This window comes from Colius striatus, chromosome 16 (assembly GCF_028858725.1).
Source record: "Colius striatus isolate bColStr4 chromosome 16, bColStr4.1.hap1, whole genome shotgun sequence".
In the NCBI taxonomy this organism is placed as follows: Eukaryota; Metazoa; Chordata; class Aves; order Coliiformes; family Coliidae; genus Colius; species Colius striatus.
The window spans coordinates 8,839,362-8,860,640 of NC_084774.1; the positions used below are offsets into that span (position 1 = coordinate 8,839,362).

The window sequence follows — 21,279 nt, forward strand, 5'->3', positions numbered from 1 at the left end:
GCTCCACAAAGAACTCGAACCAAAACAACTCGTGTTTTTGCTCTTTGGCACTTGGGACTGTTTCTCAGCTGTCTGGAGAGCTGAGCCTGCAGACATGTTGAGAGCAAGGAGCACAACTTCTGTCCCAACCCCATTTTATTATGGCCCACCCCATTTTATTGGATTAGCTTCCATTTATTCCCTAAAACTCGTGGTGCAGAAGGATGCTCATCCTGGCTTGAAGGAGCTACAGCAGTGGGAGCGCAGCAGTCCACACTGCCTGCAGAGGAGGGCAAACCAGACATCAGCTCTGCTTTAAGAGGAGAAGATCTTGCTTCAGAGCAACAGCGAAGGGGAATGATTGGGAGATGAGGGAGCCCTTCTGCTGAGCACACCCTGGTGCAGTGCTTCACGCTGCCTTTCGTGCCACGTACTGCAGCAAACCACTGGCATGAGAAACCAGTGCCCAGGGAGAGTTCAGCATGGCACCTTCCCACATCAACCCCTGCTCAAGGTCAACCAGAAGAGCACGAGGCCATCAAGCACAGCCAGCCCAGCAGCATGGCCAGTTGGAGCTGGGCAAAACTTTTCAGGGGGTCAGCCCATGAGGGAGCAAAGCTCGCCTGGGTGCAGCAAAGGAGCTCCATGGGAAGGTGTTGCTCTGCAGGGACAAGTTAACCAGAGCAGGACTGCTGGCCACACTTACATGTCTGGCAGCAGCTTTGGTATGAGCTCCACCGTGAACCTGGCAGAGGCCTCTGAGATTTCCACAGGGATGGTCTCCATGGACATACAGTGGATGTAAAAGTTCATGGTCTGCTGACTGGTCCTGTCTGACTTCCCATCCTCGCCGAACTCTTCAGTGACCCCGTGAGCCACCCAGGTGTAGGTGTCTGGATCGACACTGAGTTTGCTCCCTGCCTTGTCCTTGTGAAGCAAAGTCAGGTTCTGGAGGCCCTGGCTGAGGCATTCCTCATCGCTTTGAAGGCTCTTGACCTTCAGCCCAGCCAAGCGAACGCACAAGTAACAGTTGTTGAAGTCCAGGTCGATGGAGCACTGCTCCAAAAACTGCTTGTGGAGCTGGAAGCTCCCCTGCAGCTGCCCTTTGCTCGTCCTTTGCTTTGCCCACTTGATTTCCACGCCATGGATGACGATGGAGTCGTTCTCAGCCACGGCACAGGACACGGACTCCATGGCGCTCATGGGCATCCACACCTTGTTGTACTCCGCTGCGTGCTTGTACCTGTCCTTGGATGGCAGCGTGGCGTAGGCAGAGAAGCAGTTGATGGGCTTCTCCGTGTGCTGCAGGCAGACGTCAAAGCCCGGCGTCACGCACCACAGCTGCACGAAGGGCACCAGGAAGCCCCGGCACACCTCGGTGGCCAGCTGGAACTGCAGCACGTCGCCGGCGCTCAGCTCCAGCGACAGCTCCACGTAGTCCATGCCCTGGCTCCTCCTCACCCTGCCCATCTGCCGCTTGTAGAGCTGCTTGCAGTCCTGGAGGAGGGCGGCAGCGGTCTCGAACTCCTCCCGCCTGACGGCACTGAGCAGGTTTTGCCAGGTGTGGGGGCTGAAGAGGGTGACGCGGTGGTCGTGGAGAAGACCCTCGTGCAGCCTGTGCTCCTGCGGCACCGTCCCCATGGAGTACACCCTCCTCTTCCACGTCAGCCTGACGCCGTTCTGCTGCTGGAGGAACACGGGCTGCTCCGTCAGCTGAAGAGACTTGTAGTTAATCTTATGGAGATCTGGAAGGGTCTCTTGGTTCAGCGGAAACAGGGCTTGAAAAGACTTGCTCACCCCTTGGATGTCCACTACGAAGGCGAACTTCTGCAGGACCTGGCTCTTCAGCTGGGTGGCCATCTGCAGGCTGTGGGCTTTCTTCTCATACGCCATCAGCTGGGAGTTCTTCCTGTTGAAGTCATGACACAGGAACTCGATGTCATCCGCGGAATAGATGACGGGCCTCTTGCGGAGCACAGAGTGAAGGTGCCGCTGGACCACGACGTCCACGTACCGGCGGATGGGAGAGGAAGCCCAAGTGTAGGAGTCAACGTGCAGCGAGTAGTGACCCACTTTGGACAGGACAGTGGAGTTGGAGCGACAGAAATAGGAGCGGCTGAGCAGCCTCCTGAACTCCAGGGCCACGGGGGCCAGCTTCGGGTGGATGTCGTCGGTGACGATAAGGTCCAGCATCTTGTGGTAGTCACGGGCTTTAGCAGCTGACTGTAGGTGCTTCCAGATGGGGGTCAGGAGACTGAACTCCACATTTTTAGAGGGGTCCTGGCCAGGAGGCGACTCTCCCAGGTGGTGTGAGAGATGGATGGACAAAGGAAGGATGTGGCCGTACTTGTTTCTCATGGCGGATAACTGCTGAGCACTTGGCTTGCACTGACACCGCAGAGGAGTGACGCTCCTGGTGTTCTCCTGGTTGGTCAGGTACTCGGCCACGTAGCTGTTGAACATGATCATCAACTCCTCTATCATCTGATGGGACACCCTGTTACCGGGGGAGGTTTCCTCGTCCAGTCGCTCATAGAAACAGTCGTCCCGCAGCCGAAGCTTCCGCTGGGTCCTGGAGAAGTGATAAGCCACAGCTACACAGTCCCCCAGGGTACTGAAACAAAGGTCCCTTGCCCCTCTCACGTAGCACTGCTTAATGCAGCGCTCTGCGTCTTCGTAGGACAGCTGACAGTTCGAGCGGATCAGCGAGATGAAGAAGCCCCTCTCCAGCACTTGATCAGTCTCCTTGTCTATGGTAATGAACAAGGAGATCACCCGACGATCCTTCTCCGGCAGGAGGCTGCAGACGTCCTGGCTAATGTGGGGTGGGAACATGCAGAGAGGGTCCTGGTTGGGAGGGTAGTAAGTGACACCCCGCTTCTTCGCTTCCAGGTCCAAGGCACTGCCTTTGGGAATGATGCCAGCCACATCTGCAATGTGGATCCCGATCTCGTAGTGACACCCGAGGTCGCGGACGCTGATGGCGTCGTCCAGATCCCTGGCGCCTTGGGGATCCACCGTGAAGGTCGGGTAACTCCGGCAGTCCTCCAGATTTTCCTGGGTGAGGTTTAGTTTGCTGCTGGAGGTGTATCTGGCTGACTCCTTGATGACAGCAGCTGGGTATTTCTTCTCAAAGCTGTACTCCAAGTCGAGGATCTTTAAGCCTTCTTCCAAAGTCAACGCCACATTCTTTATCTCGGTTATTATCCCCAGAGGGAAGTAAAACCCTTCACGCCAGCAGATCACCTGCACACAGAACAACTGGCACCTCCTCGTCTCCTGGCTGATCTTCTCCCAGCTGACCACCTTGTACTTCCCATTGACCCGCCTGCGAATGGGGATGACGTTGGGTTTCTCTTTCAGCCCCGGGACAAAGATTTTGGTGACGGTGGGATCGATGGGCGTCATCACGCAGGGGTCGAACTCGTCCATCATGCAGATGAAGGTGCGTTCTCTGTCCCCACGCTTCAGGATGCCCACCACCTTGCCCTGGGGGCGATGGCTGCCGCTGTCGGCCGTGGGGCTCTGCAGGATCTCCACCAGCACCTCGTCCCCGGTGAAGGCTGTCCCGCAGTGCACCCTGCCTTTGATCTGAATGCTCATGGCGGGGGAGTCGTTGAGGGTGAAGGCAGAGGCTTTGTCGAACCTCTCTTTGACCAGCTCGCACCTCTTGTACATGTTGGGGTGCCTGCGCAGATACTCCTGCATCAGCTGAGAGGAGAAGCTGACGTACTCTTGCCTGTCCCCCGGCTGGTTTGAAGTCTCAGACCTCACGTTCAGCAGCCCGTCTTCAGACACCGTCACCAGCACGTTCTTGCTCTCATCCAAGAGCTCTTGCAGGATGGGATCGTCGGGATTTATGCTCTCGGCCTCAGAGCTCGAGGAATCCGTATCGCTGTCCTCCTCATCCCCCTCCAGGCTCCTGCTCCAGCTCTCCTTGTCGCACGCAGCCTGCTTGACCTGGGCCATCGTCAGGCCCTCTGGGAAGATGCTCCTGTTCTCGATGCACTGCTGGATGAAGTGCTTCCACACCTTGCTGCATTGGCCGTGGGAGCACAAGGCCACGGCGTCCCCCACCGCGACCACCAGCGACTGAGCCCGGGTCATGATGGTGTTGAGCACTCTGGCTTCGTTGAAGAACTCGAGGTGGTGGGTGGCCGAGACGCGCAGGCTCTCGCTGGTGTGGACCGTGCTGACGATGATGACCCGGAACTCCCGCCCTGCACCGGAGGGGACAAGGGAGAAGTCACTCCTGTGACAAGGGAGAAGTCACTCAAGGGGAACTCAACGGGGGAGAGACCCTGCCTGGCTGCTGCCCAGCACCCTGCCCATCTACACTGGGTGATGTGGCTGATGTAACCTCGCTTGGCTGAGTCATGGGAGTCACCTGAGGAGAACACAGTGGCTCTTGGGGATTGTGAGGGCATCCAGGCACGAGCCAGGATGGACACAGCACGAGGCTGGCATCACTCATGCACCAGCAAGGCAAGGGCAGCATGGAGAAGGGAGGAAGTCAGAGCACTGCACCAGTGCAGCCACAAATGCCCATGGAGTAGCCCCGTGTGCCCAGTGCCTCCGGCAGCCACTGCCATGCGCTCCTCACAAACACAGGTCGAGGTTTCTGTGAAGCCCAAATTCCCCAGGGAACCGAGGCTCTGGCAGGAACAGGAACACTGACCCTGTCCCTTCAAGGGCAGCTCTGCCAATCCCACGACAAATAACAAACAGCAAGAGGCACCCTGGTGATTTCAGAGCTGGGAAGAGGACTGCAAAGAGAGGGTGTGGAGATGAGAAACGCACCCTGGGGGTCAGTTACTCTCACCACGAGAGGTCCCAGCTGCACAATACAGAAAATAGTAATAATAAAAACATGGATGAGTCATAAACCAAGTCCTTGAGGACAAAATCAGCCCTATCCCTCTCTCGTCACTCAGAGCAGCAGCCTCCTCCTTTAGTGAGCTGTTCTGTGATTTTTTGCTGTGACTGGTACCCACAGGCCATCCTGGTTCCAATTCCCTTCTATTATTGGCCTCCCCCACTGCTACTTGGGGCTTCACATGATTCACACACGCTTCAAGTCCCTGGGATGGCACTTACAGGTTTTTCACCCTCCTACAAAGCAACATCCACATATCTGAAAGGAGCTGACAGTTGGGTGCAGATTTAATTCAGTGTGAAATCTTATTCACCAAGGAAAAGATGAAACCACAGAATCACTAACCACAAGGGGACGAAAATCAGCCAAAGGATTTCCAGGCACTCCCTCTCCTAATCAGAGCCATGGGGAAGGGCAGGGGAGCTCTGCCCATCAGCACCCAGAGAGGTATTTTGCCATGAGATGAGACAGTGTTTTGCACTTCAGCAAGGAGGACAACTGTAAGATGCTGGAAAAACCTCTGCTAACGACCCAGTGTCTCTGTCCCCTGCTCACTGCACAGTGGCTGTAGCTGCTATAGACTCCTCAGTCCACCAACATGCCAACAAAAGTTGTCCCTAGCACACAGGAGAGCTCAGAACTCAGCTGGGCACAACCAGCTATTGCACAAGACACAAACCTGGCAAGTTTTCATAGTTTTCGACCACCACATCTTGCAAATGGTTTTTCCTCAGCTCTTGCCTTGTTGCAGAAACCTGGTGAGAAAGCAAGAGGCACAACTGAACACAGTTTCAGCTCAGAAATGGCCTCCACCCAACAGCAAGGTCCCCTCATCCTTCTCAGCTGCAGGTCCCCCAAGAGAGCTGCTGGACAGCAGCCAGATGTCCCAGGCTGACTCCAGCCAGGGCTCCCAGTCTGCCCTATTCTTAACCTGCCTACAAGATGCTGAGAGAAATCTTCAAGTAAACCACCCCTCCGAGGCATCTCTGCTCTGACCACCCATGAGACACCACCCAAAGGGAGAGAGCCTCAATAAACCACTGATGGCACACAGGACCCCAGATGCCCTGTTTTCACTAGTACAAGACACAGGTTTGTTGCAACAGATGATTCAGGAGGGAGCCCTGAGAGCAGTCAGCAGCACACACAGAGCCCCTTCACACGGGGAACACGGGGATCTGCTACACACCTGCCCGCCGTGGGACACCACACAGATCCTCTTCAGGTTTCGTTCACCCCACTCGTCCGGCCACCTCTGATAGATCTCCTTCACCTTCTCAGTCACTTGCATTATCTCAGAGCTGTTGTGCCAAGAAATCATGGACATATCCCTCTCGGCCACGCCAGACACGTGGCAGAACATGAGGGGGTAGATGTCGGGGTGGGCTGGGATGTTGCCACTGGCTTGGATGGCGTTGCCTTTGCCCACGTAGAAGTGCCTGGAGACAAACTCGATGATCCCCGCGGTGGAACGGTAATTCTCGCTGAAGATGATCCTGCTCTTCATGGCCACTTCGTGCCTCTCCTTCTGGTAGAACTGAAAGAGTCTGTTTAACAGGGTGTGATCGGCAGACTGCCCGTCCCTGACGCTGAACAGCTTTGGGGTTATCTGCATGTGATCCCCGGCCAGGACGATCCGAGTGTCAAACGTGGCGTAGGAGAGCGGGACCAAAGCTTCGCACTCCAGCATCTGCGCGGCCTCGTCGATCATGATGTGGGTGAAGTAGCCGGGGGGAACCTTCAGGTTCTTGGAGAGCATGGAGGTGGTGATGACGACGTGGCGCTTGTCGATCTCCTCGGGCGTGGGGTGGCGGAAGGAGCGCTGGTCGGGCGCGAGGCAGCAGTACATCAGTGTGATGGGGTCTGTCATGCTGACGGGCCGGTCCGTGGATATAATGCGCCAAGGGACGGCCCAGGGGTGTCCACTGGTCACGTAGTGATGGAAATACTCCCGGATGTAGATGTCAGCAGCACTGGAAGGGAAAGAAATGGGAAACCACCGAGGAATTGTAAGTGCTGATCTCAAGTGCCGTGGCCATTGTCCCAAGGGGCTGTCTGAGCGCTCACCCAAACTGTCCCCCAGCTTTGGCTGACACAGGAGACACTCACACAGGCACAAAGAAGCCTGTGTCTGCACAGCCACCAACTCTGAGCCTGTCCTGAGAGTAGGGTTTCAAACAGGAGTTCACACCTGAGGCTAATGGGGTCTCTTGATGCTCGTGTGGAAAAATGCCCAATAAGATCTGTGGCCCTGCTGCTCTCTAGGGCCAAGTCACACAGAGCTCTCCTCTGGCAGGTAACCACCCCCAGCCCAGGTGAGGGGATACAGCATCTGCAGGAGCAGCTTCAGCACAAGCAGACAGCCTGGAAGAGGCTAAGATTAGCAGTCACCCATCTATTATGCATTAAAAACTACAGCAGTAACAGCCTGCAGGATCAGATGTGGACACTTCCCAGTGTAACTGCTCTAATTTTAACAATCTCGGCCTGGTTTCTCTGAAGGCAGGTTCAATGGCAGTCAGACCAGATCTGCATTGTTTCTTCCCCCAAATTCTCCCTGTAAAAGTCCAAAAATTGCCCTGTGCACAGAGCACAACAACCTGCAAGGGCAAGAAGAGCACAATAGTGTCCCAGCAAGGTCAGGCAACGGGTTTTTACTTCTCCCAGCACACAGTAAGGGTTAGAAAGAAGGAACTGTCTCTCCAATCCCACCCCCATTTTATAATGAGGCAAGAATATTCTGCTTCTTCCACAAAGACTTCCACCCATGCAAGGCTTCTTCCTAGCTGGAAGTGCTACAGCAGCTGAAGACATTAAATAAAAATGAATTTCTTGAAACAAGTGATTGAAATGCAGCTCCCTCTCATCCCACCAGGCCAGCACAGCCCAGACCCACCTCACAGCTCTGGCTGCCTCTTCCCTCGCCCATCACTAACCTGTTGGTGTGAGTGCAGATCAGCACCCGTGCCTTGGGCTGCTTGAGGATCTCCATGGTGGCCATGGCCAAGGTGAACGTCTTCCCCGTGCCGAAAGGCCCGTAGATGAGAAGAGGTGGGACGGGCCTGTTGCTGGTCACCTGCCCTGTGATGAAGGAGATGGCTCGTTTCTGCTTGCTGTTCCCCTTCTGTGGTGACTGTGGAGAGCAGGGGACAGAGCAACTGGCAACATCTGGTAGGACGAGCTTCTCATCCAAGAGGCGATCCACAGCCTGGTGCCACTGCCGGAACAGCAGCTGGTCGATTTGGAACTGGATCTCCACCTTGTGACAAGTGCCCGGCTCAAAGTTCAGCTCCGAGCGGCATCTCTTTGGTATGTGTAGCCAGATGGTGTTCTCTGTGGTGGCTTTATGCTCCACACTAACCTCGTAAACCCGATTGTCCTCAGGTGGGTCAAGTGCCAGGAAAGCCGTGGGCACAGACCTGCTCAGGAGATACCCCTCGTCTGTGTCCGGAGAGAGGTTGTAAGGGGTAGGCACTTCAGCAAACAGCTCACCAGAGTGGGCAAGCTTCATCCCCACGGACAGGCTTTGCAGCATGGAGGTCAGCGAGATGAGGACCCGCAGGTTCAGCCTGGAAGGAGGAAAAACCTGAATGAAGCCACAGAGAACTGGCCCATCGGCTCAGCAGCAGCTGCCCCCGCGGCCAGCACAGAGCAGAGATTGTCAGCTACACCCAGAGCGAGTCTGCCAGCCCCTCGAGCACACAGAGACAGGAACCATGCTCCCAGCTAGTCACAGAGTCCCAGAATGAAGGGGGAGGTGGGAAGGGCCCTGCAGAGCTCCCCCAGACCCTGCTGCAGCAGGTTCCCCTGGCTCAGGGGGCACAGGAACATGTCCAGCTGGGGTTTGAAGCCCTCCAAGAAAGGAGCCTCCACACCCTCCCTGGGCAGCCTGGGCCAGGGCTCCCTCACCTCAGCACCAAAGGAGTTTCTCCTTAAGTGGAACTGTTTGTGTTTCAGCCTGTGCCTGTTACCCCTTGCCCTGTCACTGGAGATAACAGCAACAAGTGCCCCTCCAGCCCTTTCCCTCCTATCAGTACCCTGCAAACCAGCTTTCCTGGCAGGCTGCCGTTCTTCAGAGAAGGCACCTCGGGACTCAACCCAGACAGGGCACAGACTTCAGGGTTAGCAACGGGCCCGTGGTGCAGAGCGAGGAGGAACCAGGGCTGGCACTTACTTGGCAATCAGAGCCTGCTCAGCCTCCTCCTCGCGGAACAGGAAGCTGTGCATCCTCTCGCGGTAGTTGAGCCGGGTGATGGGCACACTGGCAGCACCCTCGCGCTGGTAATCCAGAGCCAGGGCGGGGGGTTTGTACTTGGCCAGCAGATCCATCTCCTCACTGGTCCTGGGCACGCTGGGGACGATGATCCGGTTTCCTCTGTCCCATCGCACAAAGTTGACGGGGCGGCTGCCGTCCCTGCTGCCGGGGCCGTGCTGGGGCGGCTCCTGACGCCCCACCTTCACCTTCACCTTCTGCATGAGGACGGGCCGCTCGCCGAAGTCAAACACCACCCACTGCTCGAAGACCCCCAAGGTGCAGCACTCCACAGAGACCTCGACCAGCGCGGAGGACGGAGAGGACGGCGGCGTGGCCACGTGCTCCCCACGCAGGTACTGGGTGCCCCGGGACAGCCCGTTCCCAGACAGGTAGAAGGTGACTCCGGGTTCCCTCTTCAGGAGCGCCACGTGCCGCAGAGGCTTCTGCCAGGGGAGCAGACAGGGACGTGCTGAGGACAGCCCATGGCACAGCCCAGCAGCTGAGGAGTTCCTCCCACCAAAGCTGCTGCAGGAGCTGGGTGCCGTGTCAGAGCTGCACCACACTTGACATTCTCATTAAGGGAGCTGATTCCTCAGGAGATCTCCCAGCAATTATCTTTAGGTCTTATAGAACCTCAGGTTTCGGTTTTACAGCAGTGGAACCAGTCTGCTGCAAACAGGAGAGCTCCTGTGTTGGAGGGAACCATTAGGCTCAGCCTCTTGCTCTCAACACCCACAAAGTCCTGGGCAGGAGGCAGCTGATTCTTGTTATTTCTGATGACATGGGAGGAGCTGAGAGCAGTGGGCCTGCCCCAGACCCACTTCAAGAAACAAGACAGGAGACAAAGTGGCTGCAGCCCTCTTGTGTGGCCCCAGCTCAGGCACCACCACCCTGAGCTGCTCTACACGTCCATCACTAGGCATCAGGGAGAAGTTCTTCCCTGTGAGGGTGGTGAGGTCCTGGCACAGGCTGCCCCATCCCTGGGAGTGTTCAAGGACAGGTTGGATGGGGCTGGGAGCAGCCTGGGCTAATGGAAGATGTCCCTGCCCATGGTGGGGTGATGGAATGAGATGACCTTGAAAGTCCCTTCCAACCCAAACCATCGTAGGGTTCAGACATCTCCAGTGCCTATCCTGCTGCCCCTCACACAAACAAGAAGAAAAACCCAACCAGACCCCTCCAAAGGACGAGGACCATGTGGAGCAGCAGGCACTGGCAGCGTCCCACTGCACAGAGCTGCGCTTACCTTGGAGTGGACCGTGAACTTCCACTGGTATTTCATCCTCCTGTCCTCCAGCTGCACATGCAGGGGCTGCTCACACGTGACTCTGACACCCTCGACGTGCTCAGAGATCTTGGGGGGGGGAAGGAGAGGAGCAGGGCTGAAGGCAACGTCCCAGGGCCACGCTGCAGGGCCCTCCATGGGGCCATCTTCATCCTTTGCCCTTAAGCTGCACCCTCCCCCATGCTCACCCACCGCTGCGCAGGCTCGTGGGTGGAGGAAGGGGGATGCATCATCCCTTTGTGCATCACCATTAGGAAGGGGAGTGCTGGGTTCCCTTCCCAAGCTCTCACACAGGGCCAGCCCAACATGCTCCCACCCTGCCACCCCGACTCACAATCAACACCTCGTTGGAGCACGTCCGGTACTCGGCGATGAGCCGGTCCTGGTAGGACAGGAGCCCTTCCTTCAGCGCCTGCTGCTTCTTCTTGGCAGCCACCTTCACCCTCTGGATCCACTCCTGCAGCTCCTCACGGGAATGTGCCTTGGTGCAGCTCTTCCCCATTTCACACACCTCCGCTCTGTCGGGAGAGACGTGTTCCAGGAGTCACCCATGGCCAGCGGGATGGGCACCCACGGGGAGCTGCCAGCTGCCCACTGCCCCTGCCCTCGTCAGAGGATCACAAAGTCATTTGGGTTGGAGAAGACCTTGAAGCTCCTGGAGTGCACTCCCTGCCCTCACCCTGCCCAGCCCAGCACTGACCCACAGCCCTCAGCATCTCAGCTCCACAGCTTTGGGATCCCTCCAGGGCTGGGCACTCCCCCAGCTCCCTGGGCAGCCTGGCACAGGGCTGACACCCCTCTCAGGGAAACAGCTCTCAGGCTCCTCCAGGCTGAACACCCCCATTCCCTCAGCCCCTCCCCAGCACCCTTGTGCCCCAGCCCCTTCCCCAGCTCTGTGCCCAGCTCTGGCCACGCTGCAGCCCCTCAGTGTCCCTGTGGCAGTGAGTGAGGGGCCCAGCACAGCCCTGGAGCTGCAGCCTCCCCAGGGCCCAGCACAGGGGCACAATTCCTGCTCTGCTCCTGCTGCCACCCCACTGCTGATCCCAGCCAGGATGCCCTTGGCCTTCTTGCCCACCTGGGCAGGCTGCTGGCTCACGCTCAGCTGCTGTCATCAGCCCCTCCCAGGCCCTTTCCCTCCACCAGCTCTCCAGCCCCTCCGCCCCAGGCTGGAGCTCTGCCTGAGGTTGATGTGGCTGAAGTGCAGGACCTGGCACTTGTCTTTGGGCAACCTCATATAACTGCTCCATCTTCTTGAGGCCCCTCTGAAGACCCTTCCTCCCCTCAAGCACATCTCTGCACCCACCCAGCGTCGTGCCACGATCCCACTGACCGAGGGTGCCCCTCCATGCCCTCCCCCTGCAGCGCTTTACCTGCTGCACAGCGAGAACTTGGTGAGCCCGAGCGGCGGGGCGCGGTGAGCCCACTGCACAGACGTGTCGACCGACAGCATCTGCACGTGCTCCACGGAGGAGCAGTGGCTCTCGAAGCTCTCCTGCGAGCCGAAGGTCACCAGGCAGAGCCGGCAGTAGAAGTGCACGGGCGCCGGGGCGGCCGCTCTGCCGTCGCAGGCGCGGGGCCGCAGCAGGTCGCGGCGCTCCAGGCCGCGCTCCCTCTCGGCCTCCCACACGGCCTTCTCCACGTCGCTGTGTGCGTAGCGGCAGCGCTGGGGGCCGTGCTTGCAGGGCCGGCCCCTGGACACGAACCTGCAGTAGCTGAAGGTCGTCATGGCCTCGGGGCAGGGCCGGACGGCCGTGTACTGCTGCTTCCTGCGGCTGTCGGACACCACGTGCACCAGGAGCGGCTCCCCGGCGCGGTGCGTGTCGCAGAGCCGGCCCCGGCCGCCCGCCGACACGCGCTGTGGGCAGCCCAAGAAGCAGCGCTTGCAGATCTCCTGGAAGTGGCCCCCGAACTCGCTGGTGATGTCGCCGGCCGCCTCGGTGGCAGCGCCGGCCGCGGGACGAGCCCCGAGCTGCGCCTGCAGCACCTCGGCCTTCAGCCACCGCCGCTCCAGCTGCTGCTCCCGCTCGAAGTTCCACACCGCGGCCTCCTCGGGGCTCCAGGCGAAGGTGCACTGGCTCTTATGCTTGCTGCAGCCCAGCCCCGCCACATAGTACCTGCAGACGGCGTAGTGGGCCGGCGTGGGGAAGCCGGGCCGCCTGGACACCTTCTTCCAGGCTGCGTTGCGGCGGCCGCGGAAGCGCGCCAGGAGGATCTCGTACATGCACTTGTGCTCCACCTCTCGCAGCTGGTAGATGATCTCGTTTTCCCTCACGCTGCACTTGGAGCAGACCAGGAGCAGCTCCAGCTGCTGCTGCAGCTTGCCCAGCGGCACCGCCGGGCCGTTCGCCATCGGCATCCTGGGGCTGGGGCACGAAGTAACGGCAGGAAGGTCCTACGGGGCGAGGCTGCGGGGAGGAGGTGCCATGGAGAGCCCGTGTCCTAGCTCAGGACGGACCTGGCAGCCATTGGTGCGAGTTCACGGAGCCTGACGAGGAAATGAGGAACAAGTGACTTAGCAGGAACCATCAGCCGGTCTGTGGCTCGGTGTGTGCCAAGGCACAGCCGGGCCCTGCTCAATGGCAAGCGCCAGGAACCCCACGCCCTGCCCAAACTCAGCAGCCCCCCTCCCTTCAGCCCCAGGGTCTGTCCTCACACGCTCATCCAGCCCCGTTCCCCCACCAGCCCAGGTCCCCGGGGAACACGTCCTGCAGGGCCCAGGCTGCCGAGGAGCGAGGGCTCCGGGCAGGGCTCAGCTCGGTGCCCAGCACGCCACAGCCCGCAGACCAGCAGCATTAACTGCCCAGCCTGACACAGCCCTGGAGGGCTCGGCACCGTCCCCACGGCGGCCACCAACCTCCTCCCGCTCCGTGGCCAGACAACCCGACTTCCTCTTCCCCTGCTCCGCCTCGCTGAGCTCCTGCCAACTTTCTCTTTCTTTTTCCTCCTCTGTTCCCTGGGTCTGGCTGGGCAGCCCCAGCACTGCCCCACACCGAGTGGGAGAAACCCAGCTGCCACCCCCCAGACCGTCCTCCTCCCCCCCACCCCAAATGATTAATCAGAATTAATTAACAACACAACCACCTTTCTCTGTTTCCCAACGCAGCACCCAAGGCCAGGCCACGGGCGTGCTGCAACAGGGACCTGTTGGCATCTCCCCTGCCTGCCAGAGCTGGGCCTCGGGGTGAGGGAGGTGACTCATCCTTCCCTGCCCGCCTCGGCCACGGGCTCCAGCGTTTGCCAGCAGTTTCCTGGGTAACCAGAGGCCGGGAGCATCCCTGGCAAGGATGCTGCAGGGCTTGGTGGCCAGGGCCACGCGGCCGGCGGCGAAGGGAGTGTGCCGGGGCAGCTTTGGGGCAGGGTGTGCTGCCAAGCAAAGGCAGCGGCGTGGTGTCTGCCCCGGGCTCCTGCCCCACTCCATCTCTCTCTATGAGAGTGTTATTTACAGCCATGGTGCACAGACAGCGGAGCAAAGGGGCAAACTTTGTGCTGCCTCTGAAGCGGTAGCTTTTGCTTTTAATTGAGACTCCTTTGCCCACCTCTGGGATGAATGAGCTGCTTGGTGCCGGGGGAGGTGGGCAGGGGGAGCTGAAGCTGGTAAAGTGTCTGGAGAACAAGGCTTCTGAGGAGCAGCTGAGGGAATGGGGTTTGAACCTGGGGTTCAGCCTGGAGAAAGGGAGGCTGAGGGGAGACTGGAGCACTCTGCAACTACCTGAAAGGGGGTTCTGGTGAGGTGGGGGTCAGTTTCTTCTCCTCAGTAACGAATGAAAGGGCAAGAGGAAACAGCCTCAAGTTGCCCCAGGGGAGGTTGAGGCTGGAGCTGAGGCAGAACTGTTTCCCTGAGACGGGTGTCAGCCCCTGTGCCAGGCTGCCCAGGGAGCTGGGGCAGTGCCCAGCCCTGGAGGGGTCCCAAAGCCATGGGGCTGAGGTGCTGAGGGCTGTGGGTCAGTGCTGGGCTGGGCAGGGTGAGGGCAGGGGGTGCACTCCAGGAGCTTCAAGGGCTTTTCCAACCCAAATGATTCTGTGGTTCTACGAAGCTGCTGCCCTGGCTGAAGCTCCAGGCAGCAAACACCGAGCCAGGACCACATCACTCCTTTCCCAGCTCCATGTCAGCAAGCTCCTCACATCCCAACCCAGTGCCACAGCACCCACCCACTGCCCAGCTAGGAAGAAATCACCTAGTCCTGCTTCTCTGCCTCAGGTTGGACACGCGCTCAGCTGATAAACACCAGCCCTGTTTATCTCCCAAGGTCTGGCAGTGAGCCTGGTGCTGGGCATATCAGCTGGTTCCTCTTTCAGCAGCAGCTCTGCTCCATGCTGGGGGCCCACCGCAGCACTGGCACTTCCCCTGCCATGACTGGGTCACTGTGCCACACCACCAGCCCTGCACACGGAGCTCAGTGGCCACGACTCATCTCCAAAGCTCTCCCTGTGGAGCTCCCGTGTGGGTTGGCAGCTGCTGCTTCCAGCACGGCCCCGCCACGCTCTGCCCAGCCTCTGCTCTACACATTCTCCAGACCTACAGCACCTGCAGGGATCCCTGTGGTCCTGCTCAGGCAGCAGCACCTGCAGCCTGCAGGGACCCAGGTCCAAAACCCAGCAGAGCTGCTGGGTGTGAACACAGCACAAGTGATAAGGACACTGAGGGGCTGGAGCGTGGCCAGAGTCGGGTGATGGAGCTGGGAAAGGGGCTGGAGCACAAAGGTGCTGGGGAGGGGCTGAGGGAATGGGGGTGTTCATCCTGGAGGAGCCTGAGAGCTTCTTCCCTGAGAGGGGTGTCAGCCCCTGTGCCAGGCTGCCCAGGGAGCTGGGGGAGTGCCCAGCCCTGGAGGGATCCCAAAGGCGTGGGGCTGAGGTGCTGAGGGCTGTGGGTCAGTGCTGGGCTGGGCAGTGTTGGGTCAGTGGTTGGATTCCTTGAGCTTAAATGTCTTTTCCAACCAAAACAATCCTATGATAAGGAAGAGCATATCCAACCCAGAGAAGGGCTGGGGCCAGCAGAGAGCCAGGGCATCCCCAGCCTCTGACAGTAACAAGGTCACAGTCACTGGAAGAAAACCACTTCTGCAGGCAGAACACTGCTCAGGCCTCAGGAGCTCTTTCTTTGCTCTGGTTCTACCACAAAACAAACCAAAACCAGCTGAGGCCACAGCAGAGGTTTTGGTGCTGCCCAGCTGCTGAGTGACACAGAGAAAATGCTTTGCACTGAAATAACTTGGGAAACAACATAAACACAGGAGAGCACTCAGAGGAAAGAAAGAGGCAGGAGGGGAGCAGGATGCTGTGTCTCCAGCCCAAGGGATGCTCCGTGATCCCCAGTGAGGTAAACACAGGCACAGGTCACAAAGCTGCAACCCCCCTGTCTGCTGGGGACTGAGGGACACACTCTGCCCTGAGAGCAGCTCTGAGGGACCCCAAGCCAGGCTGCAGGATGGAAAACCTCCACCTTTTGGCAAGGGACAAATAGCCCTCCTGTGCCAGCCTGGGGACAGGGTTTGTCCTTGTCCAGAGTGTGATGCTGAGAGGGAGCATCAGACCTGGGAGGTCTGGGGTCAGCTGGAGCCAACCCAGACCCCAGGGCAGGAGGGAAGGCAGCAGCGAGGGGTTGGTGGGGGATGCCCAGAGAAGGACCTGAGGTGACACTTGGCCTGCAAGAGCCTTCCAGCTCCCTTGAAGCTGGTGGGGGTGAGCAGCACACTCCCAGAGGAACCAGAGCTTATTTTGGGGCCAACATCTGCAGCTTTGGGACACACTTCAGTTCCCCTCCCGGCAGCAGTTTGCACTTCCTTCCTCTGGAAGGCTCCTCCTCAGGACAAGCCCTCTGGGAAAGGCTCTCCACTCCTGTCCAGGGCTTGGGTAACATCTGGGCAATGCTGTCACTGGTGAGAACTCCAAAATCCCTCAGCAACACTCAGGAGGGAGGATGGAATCTGCCCACTGGCATTCAGCTCCATGAAGCAGGAGCTGAGCTTCCTAGTCCTGGACCACTCACAGCCACAGACCCAGAGCAGACCCCGTCCTGCGGCAGCACCCACCCGCTCGGGTGAATGCTTTAAGCAGTACCCCCAAAGCCCCCAGGACAGCTGGGCTGTCACTGCTGAGAAAGCTGAGAGGGAATATCCCACCTTTAAAGGGTCAATCCCCTTGCTGTTTATTTCCTTAAGAAAGTGTGAGCAAGCTGCCAGAACATGCTCTGGGGCTGGAGGTGGGAGGGAAAAGGAAGGGGAAGTGCAACCCCCCCTTCAAGCCTCGGTGCAGCACCAGCTCTGGAGCCAAATTAAAGCTTTTTTCCTCTCTCTGCAATCGTGTCATGCCAGCAAAGAAAGGGGAGAGAGAGGGAAAAAGCTACAGGAGCTTTTGCAATCTAAGGCCAGGTGGAGGGAAGGTGCAGGGCATGAGGAAGCTCAGGGCTGTGCACCACACGACACCCATCCTGCCCACACTGATGTCAACAAGGCACAAGCCAAGTGCCCTGAGGAAGGAGGGAGCTGATGTTTACCAGCAAGCCACAGACCAGCAAACTAAATCTTATACCTTTAAAGAAAAACAACCTTCTTCACCTTGGTCCTGAAAAGCCCAACCTGGTGTTTAAAGGCTGAAACAAGTCCCTGGAGCAGGCAGAGGCTGGGTTGTCGGATGCCCAGCTCCGTGTCTGCCCCATCGGGATGAGTATCTGCCCCTTTCCCAGCTGCACAAACTCTCCCCAGGCACTGACGTGGCCGCACTGCCCAGCACCAGCCCAGCACCAGCCCAGCACCAGCCCAGCCTCTCTGCAAACTGAACCAAAGCCCGGCACCGCCTCGCTGCCGGCGTTTCCTCCGGGGCCGGGTCAGGGCCGGGCACCGGCTCCGGCAGCTCCGCGCTGACGCCCGGGATAATCACATTTCCCTGGCCCTGCTAAAGAAATGGCCAGCGTGCCTCTGCAGCCGAGCCCTCGCACCCCGCAGCCCTCTGCCAGCCCGGCCCAGCCGCTGCACCGCGGCCTTTTTGTCAGGTCTCATCTCGGTTAATCATTGACGGGAGGTTAAGCAACGCGCTGCGCTGGAGTAAGCCAAGTGCCCCTCAGCCAGAGGGACGTGGGTCAGCCCCAGCACAGCCCTCAGCGCGGACCGGGACAGGCCGAGGGCTGCTTGGGGGGCTACACAGCCCGGGGGACCCCAGCCCTGCACCCCGCTTCTCAGTCCTGGGCTGGGAGACCAGAGCAGCATCCCCCAGCAACCCAGCAGCAACCGGTGCTGGGAGGGTTGTGCACTGCTGGGACAGGAGCCTCACCCCAGCCGCTGCCCTGTGTCCCCCATCGCGTGCAGTTTATCCCTCCTGCTCGCACCGAAACCGCGGCTCCTCCGGTGTTTCCCTCCTCATCGAAACGAACCTCGGAAAGTTCCTGGGGCTCCTCCTTCCCCGTCCCACCACGAGCTGTCACGGTCCTGCCGCCCAGTGCCGGCCACCACAGCGCTGCCTGGGGCGGTGGGGCAGCACCAAGCCCCTCCCCGCCCGTCTGTGCGCAGCCCCCCGAGGCACCCGCACCCCCAGCTCCTGCTTTCGCCTTCTCCGACAGTAACAAGTTCACGGCGAGCTCCCAAAGCCTGTCCCCAAAGCTCACAAGCGGCAGCGGGGAGGGAAGAGCTGCTGCCGGGGCTACACCCGTGCCAGCCCTCCAGCTCGGACTCTGCACCCCACGACCCGCACTCTGACCCTGCTGCCCCTTCCCTCGACTCCCGCAGGAGCTCCAGCACGGACGGGGATGCTGCGGGCTGGGACGGGAGCTGAGCGGGATGTGCACCCTGCATCCCCCCCGCCGTCCAGCACCCCAAAGCTCGCTGCAAGGACACCGGGCGCACCCCGAGCCCTACCGCACACAGCACCCTGCAGGGACACCGGGCGCACCCCGAGCCCTACCGCACACAGCGCCCTGCAGCTCCCGCGGCACCCCCCTCCCGCACCCCCCATCCCCGCAGCCTCCCGCGCCGCTCTCACCGCCGGGGCGGGGGGGGACCCGGGAACTCGCCGCCGCCGCCGGTTTCGTTTCTGGGGCCTCGCCGCATTCAAACCGGGGCCGGACTTCGCGGAAATTGCATCACGGCGGCCCCGCCTCGCCCCGCCCGCCGGCACCGGGGGGAGCGGGCACCGTGCGGGGAGCGGCGAACCCCGCAGCCAACGGGACGGGCGCTCCCGCCCCGGCCCCCGGTCCCGGTCCCGGCCGTGTCGCTGTCCCGCATCCCCGGGCGTCGCGGCAGGAGCTGCCCCCCGCCCCGCTCCAGCGCCCGCAGCGCGCAGGGGATGCTCCCCGGGCCGCCGGCCGCTGCTCACCGGCGGAGGGTCGGGGCTCTCCCGTAACTCAGCTCCCGGTAGCGGCCCCGAGGGAAGAATAAAGCGAACGCGAAGGGGCTCGGCGGCGGCGGCGCCCCGGCCCGGCCAGTTCCCTCCCGGCAGCCCGACGGGGCTCCGCTTTAAAGGGCTGCGGGCGGGGCGAGGCGCGCTGCTTTCCGTTCCCTTCAGCAGCATCACTTTCGTTTTCCGTTCCCCTCCCGACCTGACTGAGGTGCACCCGAGCTGCAAAAAGTTCCAGCTCGAGCCAAAATAACCCGCAACCAACGAACTCCTTCCCCCGCCGCGCCCCACCCCGCACCCCCCAGCAGCAGCGGGCGAGGCGAGCAGAGGCTCCTCAGCATCGGGTGGCAGCAGCCGCGCCGTGCCCTGGTTTGCAGGCACATGCCACCGCACCAACACCGTCACCTGAGGCTCAGCACCGGGCAGAGGGGCTGCTCAGCACCCTTGCCCAGCTCTCGCAGCCTACCCCAGCTCTGTGAGTCCCCCCCAGCACAGTTTGGTGCTGCTGGAAGTTTGGGGGGGGGGGGGGGTGCGGGCTCCGTGGCCCTGCCATACCACAGCCCCAGACACACACACTCACACATCCAAGCCCAGGCCGTGAGGGGCCCAGAGGGCTGCTGCAAGCCTCCCCAGCCCCAGGACTGCAGCATCTCAGCAGCACGGCGCAGCTTGGGCGGGCAGCGGCTGGCAGGGCGGATGCTGCGCTCCACACCCGACGTGCCCAGCCCGCAGCCTTCCCACCTAATGACATTATCCTCATGCCAGCAGCCAGCTGCAAGCCCTGCAAAGCAGCCAGGCAAAGGACTGTAAAAGATTGCAGGCATGGGAGGTGTTTTCCCCTGCTGACACAAACGCTGTTCAGTCCCTGGGCGGGATGTGCCCGGTTGATGCTGTGCCAGAGCCGCCACCCAAAGGCAGCATCAGCCAGGGAAAGGAAAGGTCTCCCCCAAAACAAGAGGCAGGAGGAAGCCCTGAGGAGCAGAGGCCATGGGACACACTGGCAGTGGGAGGAGGAAGAGCAGGGCCAGGCTTCAGGGATGTTTGTCAACAGCGGAGGAAGAGGCGGAACGGTGGGTTTTACCTTCCAGCCTTGTGCAGTCGCAGCCATCAGGTGCCTGTGAGGGAGCCCAACGCTGCTCCCACCCAGCAGCACCCCAGGGAGAAAAGGGGCTGAGGTGCTGCCCAGGCCTGCAAGCCCTGGAGCATCTGTGTGAGGAGGAAAGGCTGCAGGACCTGAGGCTGCTCAGCCTGGGGAAGCCTGAGCTCAGGGGCACCGCATCAGTACTGACAAACACCTAAAGGCTGGGTGGAGAGAGGATGAGGCCAATGTTCTGTGGTGGCCAGTGCCAGGACAAGGGGTAACAGGCACAGGCTGGAACACAAAAGGGTTCCACTTAAACACAGGAGGAGAAAGTGCTTTGGTGCTGAGGGGAGGGAGCCCTGGCCCAGGCTGCCCAGGGAGGGTGTGGAGGCTCCTTCTCAGGAGGTTTCCAACCCCAGCTGGACACGTTCCTGTGCCCCCTGAGCCAGGGGAAGCTGCTTGAACAGGGGCTTGGGCTGGGGGAGCTCTAGGGGTCCTTTCCAACCCCATTCAGTGATCCCATGCACGCCAGGGGAGTGGAGGGTGACCCTGCAAACCAGCCCTCCCTGGGAGCAGCCCCCTCTGCTTTGTGCATCACTGGCTGAGCCATGGCCACAATGGCTGTGTGGATGGCTCAGCCTCACAGCAGGTCACTCTCTGACCTTGTAGAGCCCCTGCACTCACCTTTCCTGCCTGGAAAGGAGCTTCCCTGCCTTTTCCTCACAGCTGCCATAAGAACTGTTCTAGGTCAGGGCAGTGCAGGGGCCCCATCCCTGCCCAGGAAAGGAGCAGTTCCCATCCCCTGCAGAGATGCAGCCCTGGAGCTGAGAGGGGCCAAAGAGCTTGGGAAGGTGTCAGCTCCAGTCCCCAGACCCGGCACAGGGACAGCACAGGCACCAGGATGTGCAGCAGCAATGGAAACCACCCCTGGCTGGTGTTGTCTGTGAGCAAGAATCATCCTCTCCACAGCACTGACCCTGAACCACAGAAGATGTCTCTGTAACAGCCCAAGCAGCAGCAGACAGCAGCAAAAACCAGAAACAAAACACCCTTGAGCAACACCCCCAGATGCCTGAGGCAGGATGGGCAGTGCCAGGCTCACCTGGGCAGAGCAGCCTTGGCACTGAGGCTTCACTTCCATTTTACACCAGAGAGATTTGGAGGTTTCTCTCTGATTTTACAGGTGGGATATTTCCCCAGAGCCCCAGCTCCAGCAGCAAGCAGCTCTTCCTGCCTTATATAAAGCAGCTGGCCCTGCTCACACGCAGAGAGAGGCGACAGAAACAGAAGAAACCCAAGGGAGAAGCTGAGCTCTGCTGTTACTTAATCTCTGGCTGGCAGAGCAGAGGAAGCCTCTGCCCGAGCCAGAGCTGGGAGGAGCTGAGGCTGCATCACAGCCTCGGCAGCATCGGGGTGGGGAGAGACACGCACTCAGGAGTTGCTGATTACAGGCAAACAGCTCAAAGCCCTCAGTTTCA

At 60.1% G+C, this 21,279-nt stretch overlaps 1 protein-coding gene across 2 annotated transcripts in view; it reads right to left on the bottom strand.

Annotated features, from left to right (window-relative positions):
- Nucleotides 1-18,802, bottom strand: part of HELZ2 (helicase with zinc finger 2) — a 28,310-nt gene extending 9,508 nt beyond the window's left edge. Inside the window, exons 1-9 of one of the 2 annotated variants that reach the window (XM_062008784.1) lie at nucleotides 18,700-18,802; nucleotides 11,766-12,880; nucleotides 10,730-10,913; nucleotides 10,357-10,464; nucleotides 9,030-9,553; nucleotides 7,792-8,424; nucleotides 6,045-6,828; nucleotides 5,535-5,610; nucleotides 686-4,199 (exon numbers count right to left, since the gene is read on the bottom strand). In XM_062008784.1, coding sequence (XP_061864768.1) covers nucleotides 686-4,199; nucleotides 5,535-5,610; nucleotides 6,045-6,828; nucleotides 7,792-8,424; nucleotides 9,030-9,553; nucleotides 10,357-10,464; nucleotides 10,730-10,913; nucleotides 11,766-12,751 — 6,809 coding nt within the window. In that variant the 5' untranslated portion in view covers nucleotides 12,752-12,880; nucleotides 18,700-18,802. Of the gene's footprint in view, nucleotides 1-685; nucleotides 4,200-5,534; nucleotides 5,611-6,044; nucleotides 6,829-7,791; nucleotides 8,425-9,029; nucleotides 9,554-10,356; nucleotides 10,465-10,729; nucleotides 10,914-11,765; nucleotides 12,881-18,366; nucleotides 18,458-18,699 lie in introns of those variants that run through there. The other variant, XM_062008785.1, reaches the window with a different exon arrangement.
- Between the last annotated feature and the right edge of the window lie 2,477 nt (nucleotides 18,803-21,279).